General features: G+C 39.1%; 1 protein-coding gene and 2 long non-coding RNA genes across 6 annotated transcripts in view; 2 read left to right on the top strand and 1 right to left on the bottom strand.

The window, feature by feature from the left end:
* On the bottom strand, positions 1-2,573 carry LOC113430652 (uncharacterized). Its single transcript, XR_003373208.2, has 3 exons — positions 2,502-2,573; positions 2,138-2,218; positions 1-173 (listed from the first exon to the last, which is right to left on the bottom strand). It is a non-coding gene; the product is annotated as an uncharacterized LOC113430652 (long non-coding RNA).
* LOC148130235 (uncharacterized) lies at positions 145-2,006 on the top strand. The gene is made up of 2 exons (XR_015750137.1): positions 145-196; positions 1,759-2,006. It is a non-coding gene; the product is annotated as an uncharacterized LOC148130235 (long non-coding RNA).
* Positions 2,574-9,018: 6,445 nt separating the features above from the next.
* The window catches only part of DRAM1 (DNA damage regulated autophagy modulator 1), a 30,943-nt gene continuing 13,757 nt past the window's right edge, over positions 9,019-26,204 (top strand). The window contains exons 1-2 of one of the 4 annotated variants that reach the window (XR_015750134.1): positions 9,019-10,238; positions 19,537-19,604. Coding sequence is in view for 1 of the 4 variants with exons in the window: in XM_087968434.1 (XP_087824560.1) it covers positions 9,985-10,238; positions 19,537-19,604 (322 nt within the window). In the remaining 3 variants the exon portion in view is untranslated. The remainder of the gene's footprint in view (positions 10,239-19,536; positions 19,605-26,204) is intronic. The other 3 variants (XR_015750135.1, XR_015750136.1, XM_087968434.1) reach the window with 3 other exon arrangements.

Genomic DNA, 26,204 nt, shown 5'->3' with positions numbered 1-26,204 from the left:
TAAAATGTCAATCTGCTTTATTACATAAGCAAACATTGGTATTGCCGTCCCTCATGTTAAGCATACAAGTTCCATGATGCATCACTGCACATTCCCCTCCCACCAGGTATAAAAAGTTTTGGGTTTTTTGGTTTTGAGCGCTCTCTCATCTCTCCCCTGGAAGAATGATGTACCTAAGAGAGAACATAGACATAATGTAAGTTTACATTTCTACAATAAAAGAATTACTCTGACCATAAACATTTTTTAAAATTAATTTTGGCTAGATCCATTAAAGGTTATTAACAAAAATAAGGGCCCAGATTGTTAGGGTGGTAATATGCCAACTCTGTAAATCTCTCAGAGAGGGCTATAAAACACTGTGAAATGGTATATAAGTCTAAGTGCTATTGCTATTTTGACATGTTTAGTATCTTTGTTGTGTGCAGCCCAGTCATTTCTTGTAAAATTGGCAGCTAAATCATTTTGATAGATACCATAGATAGATAGGTAGGCAGGCAGGCAGGCAGGCAGGCAGACAGACATGTAGGGAGGGGGAGAGAGGGAGGGTGGGAGGGAGAGGGAGGGAGGGAGGGAGGGAGAGAGAGGAGGGAGGGAGAGAGAGATTTTAAACAAAGGATCAGGACTAGATCTAGGTAATTATTGGATGGGAGATTATCAAGAAGTCTTAAATCTTTAGACTCGATTGGGAAATTGAAAAAAAAGGAACCACTTTTAATTGAAAAAAAAAGGAACCACTTTCACATTATTGTGAAGAAAACAAAAGGGGCATGTCCAAGAGGTCAGCAAGTGCCAAGCTCTAATTAATCAAGAACTTAACTTAAAATAAAAAAGGATTCAGGTAGGAATAAAATAGATCAATATTATCCAAACTGTTCACTTTTACTTAAAATAAAGCAATCCATGCTGGATTATAAAGTTTCTGATTCTAATTCAAGTCACAAAGAGAATAAGAACATATCCACTTCAATTTATAATGACTGGATTCACACAATACTTTAAAGCCATGTTTTATTTAATCATGTTTTAGATTTAAAAAATTCACAATTGGCAATATTTGCCAGATTTGCAAACCAATTACACACAATGACATACAGTGACAAATAGCATGCAATATGTTAAATCCAATTCAAAGAAACTGTTTTATGATTTAATGCAACATATAAATAAATTATGAACTGAACCAAGCAATGGGTTGTTTGTTTCCTGAGAGTAAAACTTAATTGAAATTAATTGGTTATTTTAGATATAAAAGGTATAGGACTATAAGGTTATAGTTCATATTACATTATTACATATTCATATTATGACTATTCAGTTGTTTTTTAATTACAGCACTCCATGAGAAGTTATTTTAGGTGGCTGTTAGCTATGCTACGTTGAAATAAGACTTTGGACTTAAATATAAACTGCATACGGCAAACAGCAAAGGTAGTCCAGATAAGAGACCTTGGCTTATATAAAAAAGTGAAAACATGACTGAGGTAAAACTGGTTGCACTTGCAGTACGTTAGCTAAACTGTGCCCAAACTAAACAAACACTGCTCTTATTGTTATCATGTGGCACAGATAGTATTTTCAGATGAAATATCTGTCTCACTCTGATTAATAGAATAACTAACTTGGCACATTCCACAGAAAAATTAGTAACTTTCAGTCTTGCTATACAGGTAAAACTATCTTAAGGCACTAATTAATATGCTTGCTCTCTCCTTGTGCTGCTTATTTTTCATAGCTTTTTATTTACATTTTCCTTAGGTTGTCCAATGGACTTGGTTCTCCATAGGCTCTTCCAATTCTGTAGTTCCTTTCATGCAAAACTAAAGACTTATTTTTAAAATCATGGTTTTCGGACTTAGTCAAATAGTCATTTCTGTAGAATGCTGAACAAGAAAAAAATATCACATGGGAGCCTGATATAATTTTTACACACTATTCTCTATAAAATCAGATTGATCTGAGAAACAAAATTTCCAAATGAGATTAAAAGATATCCGCTACTATTATACTGCATTGGTTCCATGGATGATTGTTATTGCTTTATTGTCTGTTCAGTATTATATCTTTAATCTATACACAACCTAAAACCTTTAATTAGTGAGTGGTGCTGTAATGTAATAAATAAAAACCTACAGACCTATATTTTGCTGTAGGGATCAATGTAGCAAGGTTTATGTTGCAACAATGCTTGAAGGACAGCCACAATATCCATTTTTCACTAGGAAAAAAAGAAAAAAATATACAATACAAGGCAGCTCCACATGCAAATGCTATGCAGATGAAAAATCAGATCCATATCTCTGGGTTCTCACGATGTTATGGGGCTTGGGAAGCTGGTCCTGAGGAAACATTGTTTTATTTTTATTTTTATTTTATTTGGTTTGTCAATTGCTTACAAGATAATAGGTATAAGTAAAAACATCGTTATGAATACATGGATACATATAAGAAAAATAAAAGAAACAATAGGACAGGGACGGTAGGCACGTTGGTGCGCTTACGCTTAGCTTTGCAGCATTTCTTCTCGAACTGTGCAATTCCCATTAGAAGGAACTTCTTCCTTCTGGAATTTCTGCCCCCTTTTTAAATAGCTAACGGAAATTACATCATGCCTCCATCCCTACCCCCTCATCTCCCCAGTTAAACCAATCTTTTTTCCTTTGCAAAGTGGCCAGTTGTCCCTTGCACCGCCAACTTTTCATAGCCAATGAGAACAGACATGAAAAACAAACCTGGTGACTGAAGAATAACAGCAGGGTGGGTGGAATAGTTTTTGCAGTCAGATGAAATTGGTAGCTATTGAACCATCCAGAAAATTCCAGATCAACAACTTTGGAAAACTTGCAGGATCCAATCTGGGTCGGTCATCTGGACTAGACAGAGGTTTAGTCTTGCAAACTTCTAGATTTGTGGTGGAATCCATCCTCAGGAAATTTCTCTCTAGCAGAGTATGTACATTGGGCTATTCTGTGTGTAGTATTTACATGGTGCTTGGTTGTGTATGGTTGTCTAGTTGTTGATTGGGGTGTTAATGACTGGTCATTAAGTAGTTATCCACTGCCATAGCAGAACAGCTATCCACTGCCATAGCAGAACCTCTAAGCATAATCTTTGAAAAATCTTTGAGGACCAGCTCCTTGCCAAAACTATGGTCACAAACCACGGTCATCCCCATCTTCAAAAAGGGAGACCCCAGCCTAGTTGAAAATTACAGACCAATCTCTTTATGCTGCATCACCTGTAAAGTCATGCAATCAATTATTAACCAATCCATTATCCTCCACTTAGAAACAAACAACCTACTCTCCAATAAACAATTTGGTTTCAGAAAAAAACTATCCTGTAATCTACAACTCTTACACTGCAAAAACATATGGACTACACAACTCGATCAAAACAATAGACACAATATACATAGACTTCTGTAAAGCCTTTGATTCAGTGGTACACGACAAACTACTCCTAAAACTAAAATCTTATGGTACCTCTGGACAACTGCATAACTGGATAGAAGCATTCCTGTCAAACAGACAACAAATGGTCAAAATTGGGATTGTCCTATCAAAATCTGTACCTGTCAATAGTGGTGTCCCCCAAGGCAGTGTTCTAGGACCAACTCTCTTCATACTCTACATAAATGACCTCTGATCATATTAAGAGCAACTGCGTTCTCTTCGCTGATGATGTAAAGCTTTCAATACCACAGACAATACTGCTACCCTTCAAAAAGATCTTGACTATGTATCAGAATGGTCAAACAAATGGCAACTTCAAATCTCAACAAATAAATGCTCTGTCTTACATATTGGCAAAAAAAATCAGAAAATAAAATACAAGCTGAATAGTCAAGATCTTGTTGATGATCCAAGCTCTGTAAAGGACCTTGGAATACTCATCTCTAATGATCTAAGTGCTGGAGCCCACTGTAACTACATAGCCAAAAAGGCATTAAGAGTTGTTAACCTAATCCTACGTAGCTTTTTCTCTGGTAATATCACACTACTAACCAGAGCATACAAAACATTTGCTAGACCAATCCTTGAATATAGCTCATCAGTCTGGAACCCGCATTATGTATTTGATATTAATACAGTTGAGAAAGTCCAGAAATATTTCACAAGAAGAGTTCTCCACTCCTCTACTCGTTGTAGAATACCTTATGCCACCAGACTTGAAATTCTAGAACTAGAAAACCTTGAATTACGCCGTCTTCGGTCTGATTTAAGCATGGTATATAAAATCATACATTGCAATGTCCTACCTGTCAATGAATACTTCAGCTTCAACCATAACAATACAAGAGCACACAATAACTCAAGGTTAACCGCACCAAACTTGATTGCAGGAAATACGACTTCAGCAACAGAATGGTCAATGTCTGGAATACTCTACCTGACTCTGTGGTTTCTTCCCCAAACCCCAAAAACTTTAACCTTAGACTGTCTACTATTGACCTCACCCCTTTCCTAAGAGGTCTGTAGGGGGCGTGCATAAGCGCACCAACGTGCCTACCGTCCCTGTCCTATTGTTTCTTTTATTTTCTTTATTTTCTATATGTACCCATTTCATGTATTCATAACTATGTATTTACTTATACCTATTATCTTGTAAACAATTGAAAAATCAAATAAATTAAAAAAATAAATATTAGTAGTTGTCTGTTGTTTCATTGGGCTACCAAGCCCTGGACTCCAAAATAAGGACTTGATAAACTGGTGGTAAATCAGGACTTCTGTTGACTGATGAGGACCCTTTCCCAGGCTTCAATCACTTCCTTTCCTGGCTGTTTTTGTACCTGGGTACATTTCCCCCCCACATTTATTTAAACATTGTGTTGCTGCTTTCTGTACTAGAATACAAGTATTTTGTAGGGCTTTGCACTAATTCTGCTTCAAAGGAGAAAAATAAAGCTGGGCAGGGTGTGAATAAATTACTCTATATACTACACACTTATAATGTATTTGCCTTCCGACTAGAGACTGGTGCCATATCTAAATAAGGGATTACTAGCACAGCAACTCTTTAAAGAAGGCTGCATCTTCTTGTAGGACAGCAGGGAAGTCCAAAAAAGGCACATGATGACATAGCCCTAAAGTTTTGGGCCTTAATCTGATAAATTTTCCCAATTTCAGAAAGTATAAATCATAGTGCTTGGACTTTTATTATGGAAGTGAGATCAGGTGATTAAAGGTGTATCTGAGCACGTATTTACCTTTCCCTTGGTACTGAACAATCTCTGTCATTGCCACTTTTCTCCTAGCACTTGTCCTATTAATAGACTTTTTAAAATTCCTATTGCATTTTCAGCTGCTTCTCCCTATCTTGGAAACCAATCTCTCACTGGATAGTCAGCTTTCCAACCAGATAAAAGAGAAACAAGCAGAATTCCATAGATCTCTGGATACATATTATTTGGAGGAAAGATAAAAGCAACGCTAGAGGTACATTGAAAATGGCATCACAATAGCAGCATCAGCCCCATTATTCCTCACTGCACTATATAGGAAACAATGAGAAATTAATTATTGTTGACTGTATGCTAGTCTCATTCTATTTATCAGTCGAAACACTTTCCTTCTAAAGTAATTGACTCTGTTGCTGGCAGCAGAGTTTCAGTTTTCTGCTTCTGTAAGAGATAGTTAGGCATACTATCATTGTATGGTCTACGTCAGGGGAGTCAAACTCAATTTCATTGAGGGCCACATCAGAATTGGGTTTGACCTTGGAGGGCCGGTGGGGATGGGTATGGCCATGGTGGGCGTGGCCATGGTGGGCATGACAAGGGACCGCACCTCAGCAGACATGGTTTTATAAACTTATAAAAATAGGGAGACGTACATTTATTTATTTATTTATTTGATTTGCCAATTGTTTACAAGATAATAAGTATAAGTGTATACATAGTTGTGAATACATGAAATGGGTACATATAAGAAAAATAAAAGAATAAGAGAAACAATAGGACAGGGACGGTAGGCACGTTGGTGCGCTTATGCACGCCCCTACAGACCTCTTAGGAAAGGGTGAGGTCAATAGTAGACAGTCTAAGGTTAAAGTTTTTGGGGTTTGGGGAAGAAACTACAGAGTCGGGTAGAGTAGTCCAGACATTGACCACTCTATTGCTGAAGTCGTATTTCCTGCAATCAAGTTTGGTGCGGTTTACTTTGAGTTTGTATCTATTGTGTGCTCTTGTGTTGTTATGGTTGAAGCTGAAGTATTCACTGACAGGTAGGACATTGCAATGTATGATTTTATATACCATGCTTAAGTCAGACCGAAGACGGCGTAATTCAAGGTTTTCTAGTTCTAGAATTTCAAGTCTGGTGGCATAAGGTATTCTACAACGAGTAGAAGAGTGGAGAACTCTTCTTGTGAAATATTTCTGGACTTTCTCAATTGTGCTAATATCAGATACGTAATGTGGGTTCCAGACTGATGAACTGTATTCGAGTATTGGTCTAGCAAATGTTTTGTATGCTCTGGTTAGTAGTGTGATATTACCAGAGAAAAAGCTACGTAGGATTAGGTTAACAACTCTTAATGCCTTTTTGGCTATGTAGTTGCAGTGGGCTCTAGCACTTAGATCATTAGAGGTGAGTATTTTGTTTGATCTACTTGGTCACCTTATGACTGGATGAAGAAACTGACTCCACAGGAAGACTAGAACTATAAATTGTTGACATAGGTTAAAATAGCAGAATCCTGCAAGCCTGAAAGGTAAAATATTTTACTTTTCCTCCTTTTTATAACCTTTTGAGTCAAGGATGGCCTCCTGGAGCTCTTCAGAGTCCCTGTTTTGGGCATAGACCACTCTGGATGCCCATTTTGGGACTGGAATGCCTCCTGGAGGGCTCCGGAGGCTAAAAGCAGTTGTGTGTGGCGGGGTGCACCCTGCTGGCATCCCATTTTTGGTAGCAGAGACACCATGGGCTGGTCCTTTGCTATTTCTAGACTGCCCCACGGGCCAGATCTAATCACCCCGCGAGCCAAATTCGGCCCGTGGGCCTTGACTTTGATACCCCTGGTCTATGTCATCTTCTCTGAGCTAGTTTTTGCCTTGGTATCTCTCCCGATTTCCTTACATTGGAATGTTGATGAGGCACAGACAATGTCATTTTTGATAGACATGTGTTTGTGATTGGGAACTTCCCTTTATGTTATTTTAAATAAAGGGCTGGCCAAACATGCCGTGGGAAAAAGAACAGTCAGTTCACAGAAATTTACAAAAAATCCCACAATTGTGCAATGATTCATCTGTTTGTGCTGCAGCTTCTGGTACATGATTGTTTACTAGCTAGTTTGAAGATATTTACCAATGAGAAAATCAACCAGTATGCCTTTAAAGACTGGGCATTTTATTATATCAAGAATTACAGTAGAAGCAGAACTTATGTTAACAATATAGACAGCACGTCTACACCAACATTATTTGTGCAGCCCCAAAGAAAGATGGATATGGTAGAGAGGAAATGAGATTCAAAATGAAATGACTAACCATATGTAAATATAAATCATGGATCAAAAACATAAAATGGTAGATAAGAAATTTCTATCCAGGCTATTTAAACATTTAGAAATAACACAATTTCGCTCTATTTTCCAATTGCACCCTGTATACTTCTTCTCTTTCCCAGTATTCTCTCTCTCTCTTCTGAAGGTAAATCTCTCCCAAATTTGTGCATGTATATATGTTTCAGAAGGAAAATCAACTGGAACTATTGATAGTTTTCTCTCCATAATTGCAATTTTTGAAAAAGGGGCAGTTTTGGAATATCACATATTTTAAAGAAAGGGGAGGACTTATTTTCTCCCACTGCAACTTCACTTGATATTTAGCTCCTTCAGCATAGGAACTAACCTTAGACAAAAAAAAAAGCTTGGTAGAAATGGAAACTTTTAAATGGTAAATTTAATTGTTATGGGGACAGGGGGCATTTACGAAGGGATTAGTATGCATAAAGAGAAGAGGCTCAACCCTTCCCTTTACAGCTTTCTCCCTTGAATTTTTTTTTTTTTTGAGTTGGTAGTTAAAATAGGGCTCCTAGAGTTCAATGGATGTCAGCAGGTAATTTTTGGTATATCTTTGGTATCAACTAGTGATTGTCCAGATTTCTGGAACCCTAGTCTGCTAGCTCTAAATTAGGCTTTGGAAAATTAGCTTTGTGCTCACAAAGTGGCCCACAAATTTGGTTAGTATGAACTGAGCATTGAGCCTTTTAACTAGCTTACTGCTTAGGTATCATGTTGTCATCATGATATATAAACTCAACTGATGCCAACAAAGTTTGTTTGCCAACAAAGTGTAATTGTGACAGCAGGTAATACAGCATATATAAAGAGATGAAAGAATTATTCCCTAATTGTAATCATCCTTGTAAATTCTCCACCCACATTATAGATCATAATTAGGTAGCTGATGGAAGAACAGAAACAGTGTCATTTTAATATTAATAGAAACTCTTGGAAAGACATTAAAAAATTATACAGAAGTATAATTGGGGTGGGGCACTAATGTACTTTTAGATGTTGATAAATCTCAGCTCAGCATTTTTCACTATTGTCCATGCAGACTGGAACTTCTGAGAATTGAAGTTTAACACATGTTATACTGTAGTAGTAGGTTCAGTTATTCCATAATCAGATCAATATTTCTTAAACTTTTTTTTCAGTACACTTTTAAAAATTATGGAGGACTGCAAAGAGATTTTGTTTGTGTGGGTAATATTTATATTTACCATACTAAAATTAGTGCGTTCACTGTTGCTTCTCACGACAACTTGATGGGATTTTAATACTGTATTACTTTTCAACATGAAACGGTAAATAATTTTGATTATTTTTTTTCAGATCTCTAAGTCTTGGGGGAAACCCCCCCACCCGGGTCCTAGGATAGCACTTTTAAGAAGCACTGCTCCAGAAAAAGTTACTCCTTAGGCAAATTGGCTGTATCCCAACAACAAATTTAACCAAGTTCCTGAAGACCCACCAGTAGCATTTGAACCACAGGTTGGTTACGCTTGGTGTTAACCCCGATTCATTGTTTGTGATTCAGTGTCTCAACCACTTCCACTGATGACAGAACACAGGGCTCAGTTTATCCAGTTGAGTAAAAGGCCGGTCAAATTTTCTCAGCCAGCAGCATCACAGTAGTCCCGGAGCGGCTTAAGAGCTCGTTGGGAATTCTCTTTCCCACAGAAATCAGCCACAGCGGATGAAGAAGGAGGAGGAGGAGGCGTCGTGGCGTGCGGGTGTTTAGACAAGGAAACGAAAGCAAAAAAGCAGTCCGTTTCTTGGCCGGAGCGCCGGGCGAGGGGAAGAAGCCGCGGTTTACTTCGCAACATTGCACAATGTCCCAGAGCCAAGTCAGCTAAGGGTGGAGGGGGGAATCGTTTTGCTGAGCTGGTTGGGAGGCGTCGACGGCTCCTCCGAGTTCCGCTTTGAGGCTGCCCCGAGGGGATGTGGGTGTGCTTTGCTGACAGATCAAGTCGCCGTGCCCCTGACAGCTTTCTACCACGGGGGAAAACAAAAAGGCAGCTTAATTTTCTCGGAGGAAAACCGCCGCTGATGAAGAAAGCGGGAAAGCCCGTCTTCCTCGCGACGGGTTTAGGATCTCCTGCTCGAGCAGGGGGCTGGACTAGAAGACCTCCAAGGTCCCTTCCAACTCTGATTCCGATTCTAGCCGAGTGTGGCGGCGGGGAAGGTCGGAGCAGAAGGACAGGACAGGGCGGGGGCGGCTCTTGAACGGGAAGAGAAAAGCTGGGCGGGGGCGGCTTGGTGGGTGCTGGGCCCGGAGGCACGTGCGCAGGGGAGAAAGCGGGAGCTCCGCGGGTTCGGCCTCCCTTTGAGAGGAAGCCTTTCCTCCACCCCCCACCCACCAAGGGAGCAGTTCCTCTTCTGGAAGGGACGCCTGGGGGCGGCTTCGTCCTGCCCCCCTCCTCCTCCCCCGCTCTCGAGTAAAAAAGTTTTGTGACTTCAGCCGCTTTTATGACTTCAGCCGCTTGGAGGATCATAGCAACCCCTATGAGCTGGTGCGGCCTCTCCGCCGTCGGGCCTGGTGGCGGGGAAGGGCAGCCGTTAATCCCCCAGAGTGGCCGCTGGTGTAGCAGGATGTCCTGCTTCGCGCAAGGCGCGGCCTTCATCCCCACGTTCCTGGTCTCCTGGTCGTCGGCCGCCTTCATCCTCTCCTACGCGATCGCCGTGCTCAGCGGCCATGTGGAGCCGCTTTTCCCCTATATCAGGTGAGTGGGAGAGGAAGGAGAACAGCGCTCCCTCTTGGCCTCTGAGGGAAGGCCTTGGTAGATGGGGCAACATAGGGCTGAAAGACTGAACTTGTGGTCGATGGTTTAAATCCATCAAAATTAAATTAGGGGAGTAAAAGTTTTCCCTACTCTCGGTCGAGAGCACTTAGTATCTTGACTGTTGCCCCAAATGGGGCAGAAGTGTGGTGGGTCACCTGTCCTGGCCAGGCTGAAGGCTTCCCAGGTCTCTCCATGATGTTCTCTAACTCTCTACAACATGAACATCTGGATCTGATCTTTTCTGCATTTCACTTTAAGGACAGTCAGGTTGATTCATTCAGCTGATTCTGTAATGTGAGCTAAAAAAGGTTCTGGGGAGGCTTTGTGGCAGTGGTGGGATTCAAATTTTTTTACTACTGGTTCTGTGGGTGTGGCTTAGGGTCACATGACTGGGTGGGCATGGCTTGGTGGGCATGTGACTGGGATGGTCATATGACTGGGCGTGGCTTGATGGTCATGTGACTGGGTGGGTATGGCCAACTCAATGTCACTCACGTCCAGGGGTGCCTAACTTGGCCCCTCCCCTCCCAGCCATTCCTTATCACACCCAGCCTCAACATATCTATAGTTCTGTAAAAATGTTGTTCACCTTTTGTTGACTTTATTATCTATGTACTATAGATGTACTTTCATGGACCACTGAAAGGAGGAAATGGCTCACATGCTTTGCCCAAGAGGGTGATAGGCAACAGGATTTTAGGAGTTGCCAGAAAGGGGGGGGGGGTGTATTTTCCAAAGCACCAGAAGGCAAACAATGCATTTTCCAAAGCAAGATGGAAACTGAACAGAGAGAGAAGCAACCTAAAAGTAAGGAGAAACTTCCTGACAGTGGGAACAATTAACCAGTGGAATTGCTTGCCACCAGATGTTCTGGGTGCTCCAACACTGGAAGTTTTTAACAAAAGACTGGGCAGCCATTTCTCTGAAATGGTATAGAGTTCCCCCCAGGGTCCCTTCTAAGTGTTATTCTGTTATTCTGACACCTTTCCCAGGACCTCTAGTCAGATTTTGGCACCCTCAGTTTTCCTGTCTGAGCAGGGGGTTGGACTAGAAGACCTCCATAGTCCCTTTCAACTCTGTATTTATGCTCTGGACTATTGACTTGTAAACCCTGAAAAATACCTGGGCAAAAGAAAGGCAATAAAATTAGGTGTAGGGACAGTGTAAAATATATGATAAATAATGGAACAATTAAAAATAATAGCACTGAGTTTTGTCTCTCACCCTCTTCTTTCTTTCTTTCTCCCCCTTCCTCTTTCTTTCTTTCTCTCTCTCTCTCTCTTCCTCTTTTCTTTCTTGCTCTCTCTTCCTTTCTTGCTCTTTCTTCCTGTCTTGCTCTTTCCTTCTTGCCCTTCCTTCCTTCCTCCCTTTCCTTCCTTGACTCTCTCTCTCTCACACACACACACCTTTTCTGGGAAGAACTTATTGGGCAAACTCCAGAGCAGCACAATGAAGAAAGCAGCAGCCCTGGAACATCCATCCACTCTCCCTTTCGAAGCACATGGACGGCAGTGGTGGTGGGCAGGGGCGCCCTGAAACGCAGGGAGAAAGCGAATGGAAAGCCTTTCCGTTTCCATTCTCTGCTGCGCTGGGGCTGGAGCTGACGGGGGTGGCGGAGGCAGTGGGAGGGGTGCCCCGAAAGGGAGGTCAGGAACTCCTGGGGCTGCCTCCCCCCGCCCTCTGGACTGGCCTGAAAAAGATGCCCCACCTTGGTCTCCTCCTGCCTGGAAAGTCCCAGGCGGTGGGGGGGAGGCCCGGAAAGGCCCCGGGCGGTGGGGGGGGCAAGGACCTAGCGTGATGCAGGCTTACCTGTGAGCAGGGCAGGCAGATCAGGGCTGCTCAGTTGGGGTGCAGGCACCACATGGGGAAGTCAGGTTAGTCAAGCCATGAGGGCCCAGCGTGCCACATAGGAAGGGAGGAGTGACTGGGCAGGGTGGGTGGCGGGCGGAAAGCTGCACAAGCGAGTGAGCATCGGGCGGGTGGGGCAACTGAGTGACCAGTGACCAGGGAACCGGTTTGGGGGGGGCAGCCAGAAGTCGCTACCAATTCCGCGACCTGTGCCAAATTCTTGCTACTGGGTCGCCAGAACTGGTGCAAACTGGCTGAATACCACCTCTGCTTTGTGGGGCTACAGGATGCTTCCTGTAGCCCCCACAAAACCAAAGGCTTTTCTGATCTGTTTTTTTTTTTTTTTTCCAAAACAAAAACTCACACTGAGTTGGAGCAGGTGGTGCTCTTATGTGTGCCTTCTTCTCAGATACTAATGCAAAAGAATTTAAAAAAAAACTTATCTGGTGCTTGTAACGCATAGAAAGTGTAAAAATTAGCAGCCTTAATGAAATAAGGACACGCACAGTGTGGCTTCGGGAATTCTTTCCAAATGCTTTAAAACAGTTTAACATGACTGAGAAGGAAGAAGGAGCAGGGTTTAGAATGGAACAGTCTTTTTATTGTGAGCTGCCAGTCAATTGTCCAGTAGGAATGCAATGGGAAATTTTTTTTTTCTATGCAGCCCCATCTAGATTTGGCAATTTACACCAATTTTTACTTTACCAAATTTTACACCAAGTGCAAAGCTTTCAAAACTACTTCCCTTCGATCTTACTTCAGGTAAGTAGCACAGCTGAGACACGGCAATCTGCTCTGCCGCGCGAATCAGTTGAGCAGATATAGGTGAATATACGTGTGGGTGGGGCAGGCCCACATGATTGTCGGAATGAACTGGATCGGAGCCAGCGGAGCCAGGGGTTCGCCCGAACCAGTCCAAACCGGCAGAATCCCTCCCCTATGTTCTAAAAGGAAGCCAAAGTGATTTCAGTGCAGTAATGATTCTCTCTACTATGTATAATTGAAATTAGATTTCATCTGCATTTGATTAGTGTTCTCAAACAACTAGAAAGATAGCCTAATTTAACAGAAATATACTCAGAACGAACACCGTCTTTTATTACATCAGGTATATCATGCAGGATCCAATCTAGGTCTGTTACTGGATTTGTTCTTCCAAGATTTTGGACTCATGCCGGAGCCAACCCCCTGGGAACTTCTCAATCCCCAGGATGTATGTTCTATGACAGGGGTCACCAACCTTTTGGATCTCAGGGACCACCAAACTCATACTTTTAAATCCCGAGGACCACTAATACAATTTTTTAAAAAGCTAATATATTTAATATAATTTTTATGTTAATTATAAATTTTTATATATATAGAGAGAGAGTAGAGTATATTCAGCTTTGTTCGGGTATTTTTCCACGTCATTATAGTTGTACTTTTAAAGTTGTAGCAATGTTTCGGCAGAATCTCATCTGCCATCATCAGGCTTCTGTATTGTGTTCGTCTGTGAGTCAGACTTTCACAGCTGTTTCAGTTTTAAATTTCACTATTCACTCAAGTCCCGATAAAAGAAACTCTTGAAATCATCAAAAATAAATACCAACCAGCTAAACACCTCATGGAACTAGCAGAACACTGCTTAACCAATACATATTTCATATACAAAGGACAAAGATACAAGCAAATTGAAGGAGCCCCTATGGGATCACCACTGTCACCCGTCGTTGCAAACCTGTTCATGGAAGAATTCGAATCCAGAGCCCTAGCTAATGCCACCCACAAACCCAAACTATGGTTAAGATACATCAATGACATTTGTGATTTGGCCCCATAGAAAAGAAAACCTAAACAATTTCCTAACACACCTAAACAGCACACACCCCAAAATCAAGTTCACCATGGAAACAGAAACAAACAAACAACTACCATTCCTAGATGTACTAATCTACAAAAAAACTACAAAAAAACAGATGGCACACTAGGACACACCATATACCAGAAGAAAACACACACCAACCGCTACCTCAATGCCCAATCCCACCACCTCCCAGCACAGATAAACTCCGTGGCCAAAACATTAATTGCCAGAACCAAATGCCTGGCAGACAAGACACACATAAAGACTGAACTCTGGGGCTTCCGGTTTTGCGCGGCTTCGGTAGCAGCAGGAATTCGCGCCTCTGCGATCCCTGCCGCGTTTGCTGCCAAGGTGCCCCCGATCTAAATAGGTCTGGGGGCTATGGCTGCCTTGTGGAGGCAGCTGAAGAGAGAGGGGATCCAGACAGAGGTTTGGGGGTAACGCAGACCCCCTTTCCAGCCGGAATAACCCCTTTTTCCTGAGGTGGTGGAGCGGCGGTCAGTAATGGCCGCCTCAAAGAAGCCAGCAGCCGGGTAAGATTTGTGCTGGAGGAAGAGGGAAGAGCTGTGGAAGTTGCTTCTGACTGGGATAAAGTTAAGAGAGAGAGTTCCTGCAATCTCGAAGGCTGTTAAGGATACTTTGTTTCTAGAAAGAGACACAAGCGGCGAACATTTCAAAAGAGTAAGTTTTTTTTTTCTTTTCTTGCCTTTCACTCTCCTCCCTAACGTGACAGCAGTGGAACCATAAGAGAAATCCGGGAATCTGTTCTGGAGGTAAATGAATATTGAAGGAGCAAGGATTTCTGAATATTCAAAGGGGAAAAAAAAAAGAAGAATTTTTTTTTTGGCTGTGAGTGGGAAGGGAGAGGAAAAAAAAAAATTGGAGCAACCTGAAAATAAGGAGAAGACTGCCTAAAACTTTAAAGAGTTAATTTTAAAGAGCTATTAAACAGCAATAAGACTCCCTAAAGATATATTTTAAAGAGAACTTTGTGATCAAACTTTATCCCAAAAAGAGAAAGTGGAAAAAGAGAAAGTATTAAAAAGAATCAGCTGATTGGACTGTTTGATGACTTTGGATTTTATGAGAATTATCTCAGACTAAAAGCACTTGGGTGGTTGTTTTGAAAAAAAAAATTCTCTGTACAATTGCATCAGTTGTGGATGAACTAGAACTTATACATCAAAAATATGAAAGAGAAAAGCAAGAAGGGAAAGATGTCTTTGGCACTCTTTTTCAGTTTATAGAAATGGCGGTCTGTGCTTATGTAAAATCGTATGAGCAGGATAAAGAAGAAGCCATTTTTGAAGAACATGTGACTTTGGTTGGGGAAGAAAAGGAGGAGGAGAAAAAGGAGAAGAAGACTTTAAGACCTGGGAAAACAATCCAAAAAGAGAAGAAGAAGGTGAAAAGAGGATATCGTGTTAGGAAACAACAGAAAGAGGGAAAACAGGATAAAAGGGAGGTGGAGAGACAAGGGGGTAAAGAGAATAAGGAGAAGAAGAAGCAAGGGAGAAAGGAAGGGATGAGAAGCTTTAATGGTGGGGAGCAAAATGCAAAAAAAAACACAAGTTTTTTAGAGATAATGGATAGATTTTATTGGAAAAGGGATTCTAGAAAGGTACATAAGATTGCATTTTTATATTTGTATTTAGAAATAATTATAGAAGATTGGAAATAATATGTAATTTAAAATGTGATAAATATTTAGTATAATTTAGTGAAATTTTTGTTAAGAGAGGGAGTACTTTAATGAAATAATGATTTAAGATCGGTGATGGGGGGGAATAATTTTGGAAAGTATAAGAAGTGTTCCCATAATGGTATGATAATTAATTGAAATGTGTAAAATGTCTAAAGATATAAATGATTGTTAACACCAATGATTAGGCTATGTTATAATAGTGAAACTTCGTGAAATGAGAGGTTTGAAGAAGGAGAGGGGAACATGTAATGTAATAATGATTTATAATATGTGATGTGGGGGATGGGATTAATATGGCAAATAGGTGCTCCCATAGAAATATGTGACCTAATTGATAAGAAATGTGCTAGATGTTTAAGATATGAATAAATATTAATATTAATGAATAGATTTGTATTGGTTTTGATGATATTGTATAATGTCAGAATGTACCAGACAGAATCCCAACGTAAGTTATGTACTTTAAATCAAGTATTATAAATATAGGGGAAAGAGACATAAGCGTCATACTCCAATCAGTGTACAGGAGAAGGTTTTTCTTTTTTTTTCTTTTAAGAAGAAAGATAAACGGATAGTTGGAAATAGAACAGACAAAGAATAAATATTATGATTTGAATTGAGAGGAGATAAATAAAATTGAGAAAATTTAAAAGAAAGGAGAAGCTATATAGAAAAATGAAAATGTAATAAGATATGGAATGGTATGTAAAATGAATATGAATTTGAATGTGTGTCTGTACCAAGAGTTTTGACCCGGGATTAAGCAACTTTCAGAAAAGAGATTTTTTATGTTTTTATGTCTTGAATTTTTGTATGTTTTGTATGTCTTTAAAAATTAATAAAAATTTGTTCAAAAAAAAAAAAAAAAGACTGAACTCTGCACCCTGGCTAAAGTACTGACAGCCAACGGCTTCCACAAAAGCAAAATCACAGGCCTGATCCACAAAAACACACTGAGACATAATGGAGACCTAGAAGATGAACAGACCTATGGAACAGCTGTCCTGCCCTACATAAGAGGTACTACAGACAAAATCAGTAAGATACTACACAGGCATCACATCAAGACTGCCTTCAAAACAGACAGAAATATAGCAGCCATGCTAAGAAATCCCAAAGATAAAATTGACCTGGAAAACCAAGGCATATATGAAGTCCCCTGCGCATCATGCCCTGCCACATACATTGGACAGACCAATAGAAGAATAAGTACCCGCCTGGATGAACACAAAAATGCAGTAAAAAAGCTGGAACACACTTCCTCACTAGTCCAACACATGAAAGCCACAGGTCATAGCATCGACTTCAGTGGCACCAAAACCCTAGCCACTATAGAAAGCCCCAGCTACAGGATTATCAGAGAAGCCGCAGAGATTGAAAAAAGACCTGAAAGCATGAATAGAAGAGATGACTCCACCAGACTGTCAATTATCTGGAAGCCTGCACTCTCAAACAAAAAAAATCTCCACACCACAAGCCAGCCAAACACCTGGGCACAAACAGACCCCCCCACATACCTCCAGCTCAAACACACCCCAACCAGGTACCCAGATGAAACCTAGCTTCCTAATAAATGATAGCCGTCCGTTTACTCGAAGCCAAGCCGCACTAAAAGCCTCCAATACAGGAAACAACAATGTTGCCAGCCAATCAAGACAAAAAAATGCTACAAAACAGACAGAAGATATTAGAAACACCAATCAAGCAGAACACAGCAAACTCCAAGACCAATAAACACAGACCAAGACTCCCAACCAATCAGGATGAAGAAAAAACCATTCTGGCACAGCAGTAGGCTAGCACCAAATTTAAAACAGAAACAGCTGTGAAAGCCTGACTCACAGACGAACAGAATATGGAAGCCTGATGATGGCAGATGAGATTCTGCCGGAACGTCGCTACAACTTTAAAAGCACAACTATAATGACCTGATTGCTGATACAGAGGTGTTCTGACTTTTTGCTGCACTTTTGGCTTGTTGGTTGTCTTTTTTGAATGGCTGATGTCAACTCTTAGTAGTCACATTCATAGAAATTGATCTGACAAAGACCGGTGTCCATGTCCTTTATCTTAAAATCACATCTCATCAACTCTGCAGTAAAAACAGATTCTGCGTGTGCCAGATTGGGACCAGTGACATGTTGCTTTAGTTATATAGGTAAAATGCAGAATAAAAGGATATTTTTCCTTCATGACTGGTTTGCATTTTTAACAGTCAGTGCTGAAGTTAATAACATGTACTTAATAATATTTAACATTTAATAATGTTTCTTCTAAATCCAATACAAATGAATCTAATACAAATGAATGACATTGAACAATTTTAATTATTTGCAATGCACTTGTTACATTAAGTGTTTCAGAAAAAGTTCCAATTGTACTTTGATCAGAGGTGCAGCAGATTCCATTCTCATCTTACATAGAGCTCTTAAAGGTTTTGAAGTGATCACAGTATTTAGTATTTAGGAGGTATCAGTCTTTAGTTGCAAAAGCACTTCAAATTTCTTGAGTGTTTCACTTGCAGCTTTGGTTCTCAAACTTATTTCTAAACAGTGAATTAATTAACAAATTATGAGTATTTTTGAAAGTTACACTAACACAATTAATATTTCATTGCCATAAATATTGAAGGTATTCAGCTGATGATTGGCAGAGGCCGATTTTCTATATTTCTGTTTGAGATAAACTACACGTGACAGGAAAATTGGGTGTATTTTACTTCAGAGCAGTCACAGAATAGTCCACACTAAATGAATTAGCTATGCCTTGTTTTGGGGGGGAGGGAATGGAAAGAATGACAGAAGTATTGGCATGCATATTATTAGATTTGTAAAATAACACAGGATGAAGATATCTGTTGGTATTTTTTTTAAAAAAATAGGTATAATTGAAATTTTTAACATTAGATATATGTTCATGGTAAGTCTACTTTCTAACAAACGGAATTAAAGGCTATGGAAATCATATAGAAATGAAAAAACAAATGAACATATTTCCTGGGATTTGCTTCATGTACTTGGGACTGAATATGTAGTGTCATACCCTGTTTTCCCTGAAAATAAGACCTAATTGGAAAATAAGCCCTAATGTGTCTTTTGTAGTAAAAATTAATATTAGACCCCGTCTTATTTTCAGGGAAACATGGTACATAGAGCGGGAACTGTAAACCAAGTGCTAAGTGGCTATTTGGCATGCTAATTTTGGTATCCCCAGTTGTTAGCTCAGAAATGTAGAAGATGGAATTAAAGCCACTAAAACTGTCAAATCATAGATTTAGCCATCTCTTGGATCATTAGCTGTGCCCAACAGTATATTGTAAGCTGCCCAGAGTCACTTGGTTAAGTGGAATGGCTATAGAAATTCAATGAATGAATGAAATGAATGAATGAATGAAATAAAATAAAACTAAAATATTGCTAATCCACTCATTTCAATATTCTCATCCATATTTCAGTATGTACTTCAACACTTCAAATGAAAAATAAGCCATGCCTAAGTGTGTACCAGAACACCCTTTCTAGGAAGTTAGATCAATTGATAAAATTAAATATCCATCCAAGTACATAGGCATAGAATCAAATTGCAACCTTAGGTCTGTATGTCAGATGATGAATCAGAATTTTTATGAATTACAAGTGCCTAAGTTATTAAGCTTTTTTGGGACATTTCTCACAAATAATCATAGAAATTATGCCTTTCTCTGAGTTATATCATTATCAATTTAATTAGATGTATACAGGAGTGTGTAGTTTCCAGGAGTCAATTTTGATTTGAAAAATATATTACTCTAAATGTATAATTTGTATATTAACAGTTGTCATTTTTATCTTTTGTGCTAGTGATACAGGAGCAAAACCTCCAGAAAGTGGTATATTTGGATTTATGATTAATGTTTCTGCATTCTTAGGTATGTAGCTATTTATACCTATTTGTTAACTTAAGAGTTGTAATGATTAAATATTTCTAACAATTCTGTCTCCAGATGGATGTGACACAAGAACCTGGATTAACTTAATTCATTTATACATAATACTTCACAAATGTCATACAGTATATTCACCTGGAGTAAAGTAAGCTTTCTGTATTCCATAATCATAGTAACTCAAGAAGAAGTAGAGAGTGCAGGTTAAAAACAAGAACTTTTATAGAAATGAGTTCAAACAGCTGTGTGCTCTTAAGCTTAGGAAGATGTATAAAACTTCTTAGGAAGATGTCTAACAAGTAAATAAGTCATGATGATAACAGAATCACATCTTCATAACTGCATAGAATTCGGAGTGCTTTCAATTGAAGTGTTTCATTTGAAACACTTTGTCAAAGATGCTGTATAGCTAGTCCACCTTTCTTCCTTAGTAGAGGAGAGTTGCAAATGGAAGACAACATCTTCATCCATACCAGTTACTGTATGTGCAAAAGGAAAGTTGATTGCAGAGTAAATGCCTCAGCTTTTCCCACGTCATAGTAGTGGTGCTTTTAAAGTTGTAGCAACGTTTCAGCAGAATCTCATCTGCCATCAGAGAATCTCATCTGATGGCAGATGAGATTCTGCTGAAACGTGCTACAACTTTAAAAGCACCACTACTATGACGTGGGAAAATACCCGAACAAAGCTGAAGGCCATACATGTAAGTACCCGAAAACTTAAGAAAACAAATATATATATATATATATATATATATATATATATATATATATATATATATATATATATATATATATATATATATATAGTCCTCAAGTTAACAACAGTTCACTTAGTGATCATTCAAATTTACAACGGCACTGAAAAATGTGACATGACCATTTTTCACACTTATAACCGTTGCAGCATCCCCATGGTCATGTGATTTACATTCAGATACTTGACAACTGATTCACATTTATGACAGTTGCAGTGTCCCAGGGTCTTATGATCCCCTTTTGCCACCTTTTGACAAGCAAAGTCAATGGGGAAACCATATTCATTTAACAACTGTGTACTAATTTAAGAATGCAGTGATTCACTTAACAAACATGGTACGAAAATTCGTAAAATGGGGCAAAACTCAATTTGTTACAATTTCTCACTTAGCAACATAAATTTTGGGCTCAATTATGGTTGTAAGTTGAGGACTACCTATACTTGAAAATCATCTAATAAATCTTGATTGTGAATCATGGCTGTATATCTTGACTATCAATTTGATTAATCACAGGTATCCTTGTCTAAATATACAAAATGGAATAATTTAGTCTGCCCTATAATGTATATCTAGAATTATTCATTATTAAACAATTTCATACATGTTTTTAAAGTAGCATTTTGTCTTTTAAGGTGTGTGTGATTAACTGAATATGACTGCAGCTTTGAAAACATGGGCATTGTGCAAATACAATTATCAAATAATTTATAATGAGCATAATTTTAATTGTAATATTCATAGGAGTAAGGTTATGGTCTAACATCAGCTCAAGCAAAGAGCTCATGTTGGTCCTGCCTGTTCTTGTGACATGTTGAATTATGTTGCTTGATCTGTAGCAGGGGCTATATTCTCTGCTTAGAGTCACTTTTACTAATGACGTTTGTTGTTCTATAAAATACTATTTACATTTATGATGATGTGTACAGAGAAACAGTCTTCATTGGGTTTTCCACTATTGAAGATAGGCTATTGAATTTCATAGATGCACCCTGAAATATTCTAGATTGAATACAAGAAGAAGGCAGACTTTGTTATAACTATTTATGTCTTATTTGCATTTGAGTAATATTTACATACAGATAAACTATTTTAATACTTCCTATGTGTCATATCTTAGAAAAGCATATGATTGGTTCTAAATAAATGACACCAAGTCAGGATAGAATATATCGCCACAGTTCTGTATCATCTTCCTTTGTTATTTTAACCCATTTGCTTGTGGATTATGTTCTAAGTCTGTTCTTATTTTAAAGGCCTGAGTGTTTCGTGAGAGGATACTTAGGGACTGCTTTTTCTACTGCAGTATATTTCCTTTTGTGTATTCAATCTTTTGTGTATTCAACCTCTTCTCCTTGATCCATATTTTGCTCTCTGAAACTAGATGATATTTGTTTTTAAATCATTATTTTGTTTTTTACCATTATGTGGCTCTTATTGGTTTACAGAGAAAAACATCCAATAAATCAAAATTAACAAAACAGTCATCACAAAATGAAATATTTTAAAATGGGAGCAGATAAACAATTCCACAGTACTGAACTGTCTGTCTGAATTAGGTAAATTAAAATGGAAAAGCTCAATTTTAACTTGCTACTAAAAGGTTGAATTGGAGCAATCTAATCTGTAGTAGTAGAAATCTAATCTGTTGTGGTAAACTATTTCACAAGAGATCTGCAGTCATTTTCTAGCCTCAGCTGTGCTGATTATCTGATAGTGAGGGAGGTTTCTTTCATAGTGGTATGATTACTGTGTTGCTGTTTCTTGTTATCTACTGCTTTTATTAACGGAGTAAAAGTTCTGCAGTAGTTTTTTAGAATTTCATCGTTGGAAGGGATGTTAGAGATTGTTCAGACCAACCCTCTGCCAGTGCAAGATTCCATAAATCATCTTCAATAGACAAACATCCAGCGTCTGATTGAAGACTTTCAGCAAAGGAAAAATCAACATATTTGTAGACTCCACAAGGTGGTCACTTGTCCATCAGAAGTTCTTTCTGATATCTAGCCTGATCATACTTTGTAGTTTTAACCATTGGTTCTGGTTCTGTGTTCTGGGACAGTGGAGAATTAATCTGTTCTCTTTTGTATGTGACAACTCTTTATAGACCTGGAGACTGCTATCATATTTCCTTTCAGTTTTCTGTTCTGTATGATAAACATACCCATTATTTCTTATAGGACATAGTTTCTAGATCCTTCACCCTCTCGATATTGTCTTCTGAAGTTGTTCCAGTTTGTCACTGCTGTTTCTGAACTATTGTGACCAAAACTAGGCACAGTATTTCAACATCTGCCCAGAACAGAATAGACAAAACCAATTACATATTGTGATGTGGACTCTATACTTCTGTTAGTGCAGCCCACTTGTTTTTAGCAGCTACATTAAGTTGCTAATTTGAAATTCATAAGAACACTCAGGTCCTTTTCATATACATACCACCAAGTTTAGTCTCCCCAATCTGATATTTGTGCCTTTAATTTTTTTTCTATTGAAATGCATAACTTTATATTTTTCATAGTTAAATTCTGTCCCATTCATTTTAGCTCACTGCTGAAGCCTTGTAAAACATTTAAAATCCTTTCCCCACTTCACCCAGCTTTGTGTAATTTGCAAACTTTATAAGTATCTCCTCAACTCCTTCATCCAAGTCACTGATAAAACTATTGAGTAACACACATCCCAGGGTAGAGCTTGTGGTGCTTCATTTGATATTTCCCACCAAGTTGGAACATTGCAAGCTTTTTGGGGGGCTGAAGTTATTCAGGCAGTTATGAGTATTCAGGATCCAATCTGGGTTGGTCACCAGGACCAGAAGTTTTGTCTTCCAAGCTTTTGGACTCATGCTGGAGCCCATCCTTAGAGGAACTTCTCTCTGGCAAAGAGTGACACGTATTTTTGCCTTCCTTTGTGAGTCATGAGAAGAAGGTTGCAAAAGAGGATCATGTGATGACCCAGGGTGGGATACAAAATAAACACAGTCACAAAAACAGGTAAAGTCCCTTTTATTCCTTCCCTTTGTTTTAATGCTCCAAATATCTTTGATATCGCCGTTAAGAAAAGGAGGAAATGCCATTTAAACTAAAAATGCCTATAAATTATAAAGAATAAAAACAACACAAACCACACTGAAGCAATTAAGGAAACCAGGCAAGATAAGGGCTTGAAGACGTCCACAGATATCGGAACACACACTGGGAAGGAAGCCAAACTCAGAGAGAACGACAGACGAGAGATATTTCCACGCTTTGTTTCCAGCACTGGCCCATATACCCTGTTTCTCCAACAATACGGCCTCCCCCAATAGGAAGTCCCAGCATGTTTTATAGGCATGAAATGAAATTAAGCCCCTCCCCCCAAATTAAGGCCTATATTAAAACATGCGAAATGGGGGAATGGTGGGGGGGGCTTGCCATTAGGAAGTACTTTTGTTGCATACACAGATATGGTGCTGCCTGCGTTGACCCCGATACGAAATGCCCCACCAACGCCGAGGTCAACATCCAAGCCATCGCCGCCTGCCCGAAGATGCAAGGGGGGGAATTAAGTCACCCCTGAAAAGACAGCCTAGCCATTTTTTCGGGGCTCAAAAAAAAATAAGACCCGGCCTTATTATATGAGAAACACGGTACATGTCCATCCTTTTAACCAGTTCTCACAGCTGCAGCCCATGAAGAGGATCAAGGCCCTTTCCTCCCCTGTAGACCACACCATTTATGTCTCTCCCTTATCCTCTGCTCCCTGTGTGCCCTAGGATGGAGAGGGGATGGGCCTGGGTCTTTCTCTGACTGCCCAGCCATCCTCTGTCCTTCCCCAGCTTCCTCCACAACCTCTGGAGCCACACTTCCACTCCCTGTCAGCTGTTCATCCTCTCCCTTGGAGTCTGTCTCCAACAGGAGCATGACAGATCAGGTGATCTTGAGACACTGCAACGGTCATAAATATGAACCAGCTGTCAAGCATCCAAATGTAAATCACATGACCATAGGGATGCTGCAATGGTCATAAGTGTGAAAAATGGTCATAAGTCACTTTTTCAGTGCTGTTGTAACTTTGAACATCACTAAATGAACTATTGTAAGTCAAGGACTACCTGTACAAGCTAAAAAGAAATGGGAAAAAAGAAAGAAAAACAATAGAAACGGAATTAGAAAAGAAATAAAAAATTATATAGTAAACAAAAAGAAAATAAATATATAAAAAGAAGTGACTTCTCCCTTTACCTTAAGTACAAGTAAAATTTTAAACGGATCACTTTTTCTTAAAATACAACTAATCTCTTCTTCAAATATTCTGTCTCTTACCTATAAACAAAGCCATGTAGCCCAGTTATTTCAGTCTGACGTCAAGATCCTTCAGTATGTTCAATATTGAAATATTTTGCTTTATTCTGTAAGTCAAATTTAAGTGTTCTCCTTTAATTATAAATCTCTAGTTCCCTCTAGTATCCAATTTTTATTTTATTTTATTTTTTTAAATTAAAAGCATTTTCCCGCTGGTAGAATTAGTTATAATTAATTTCAAAATCTTATTTCAAATTTGTCCCAACCTTTGTTTGTAATTTTCTAAATCAAAAGTTTTAATCATTCTTTACTGCTTATTTCTCCATTTGTAAAAAAAAAAAACCAAAAAAAAAAAAAACCCTTAAACTTTTAGTTAAAACTTCTTTCACAAAGGATTGAAGGAGATTCAATGCTATGTTGATCCAAAGATCCCTAATAACTGAAAAAGCAAAAAAGGGGCTTCCGGTTTGAAGTCTCTTCGGCGACAGACAGAAATCCACGATCGTGTGCAGTTTCGGGGTGGGCTCGCCGCTGGAGCAACCCAAGCCGGCTGGTTTCGGGGCTAAGCCACCTCATAGAGGTGGTGAAGAGGGGGAGGGGGAGACCACCAGCAGGGTTGAGGAGAGCCACATCTCTCCTCCTCAGCTGGCCATAACTCCCTTTCCAGAAGGCGGTTGCAGCGGTGGTCAGAAATGGCCACCTCAAAGAACTCGACCGGAAAAGAATGTGCAGGAGGTAGATAAGAAGTGAAAGTTTTGGCTGACCAGGTTAAATTGTAAAAGCAACAACTAAGGTACCCTGGAATTTAAACTTATAAAAAAATAACATCGCTCCCAAAGAGGAGTCGGAAGCAGCGAAGGAAAGTGAAAAGGGAAAGGTTTGGCTTTTTTTTTCTTCTCTCTCCTTCCCTATACTGACAACTAAGAGACTTAAATAAGAAATCGGAAAAATCCGCTTTGACATCAATAGGCAATTAAGCTGAAAATAAAATAAAATGCCAAAGGGATAATAAAGATTTCTGGACATTAAATTTTTTTTTTTTCATAAGCAGGAAGGGAGAGAAAAAGAATAAGGGCAGGATCTGGAAGAGGGAGGAGACTGCCTGGAATTAAAAAGAATCTACAGTAAAACTTCAACAAGACTTCTAAAAGATACATTTTAACTGAAACTTTGTAACTAAACAGTAACCCCAAGAAGAGAAAGTGAAAAAAAAGAGCAAAAAGAAACAGCTTGCGTGTATTTGGATTATTTGGTGATCTTTGGATTCTTGGTTATTACATTTGAATGACTAAAATTAATCGGGTGGTTGTTTAAAAATTTATACAATGGCACCACTTCTGGATGAATTGAAAATGGAACTTAAAAAGTACAAAGAAGATGCACAAGAAGGGAAGGGTTCTTTTGGCGTCGTTTTTCAATTCTTAGAAATGGAGATTTGGAACTATGAGAAACAACAGGAAACGTCTGCAAAACAAGAAGACTGAGAGAAAGAAGAAGCCATCTTTAATGAACAAGTAATTTTATGTGAGGAAGAAAAAGGAAAGG

The sequence above is a fragment of the Notechis scutatus genome, chromosome 6 (genome assembly GCF_049901735.1).
Source record: "Notechis scutatus isolate UNSWTSFEM ecotype Mainland chromosome 6, rNotScu1.2, whole genome shotgun sequence".
NCBI lineage: Eukaryota > Metazoa > Chordata > Lepidosauria > Squamata > Elapidae > Notechis > Notechis scutatus.
The sequence above is the reverse complement of the archived record's forward strand: the minus strand, read 5'-3'. Positions and strand labels throughout refer to the sequence as shown.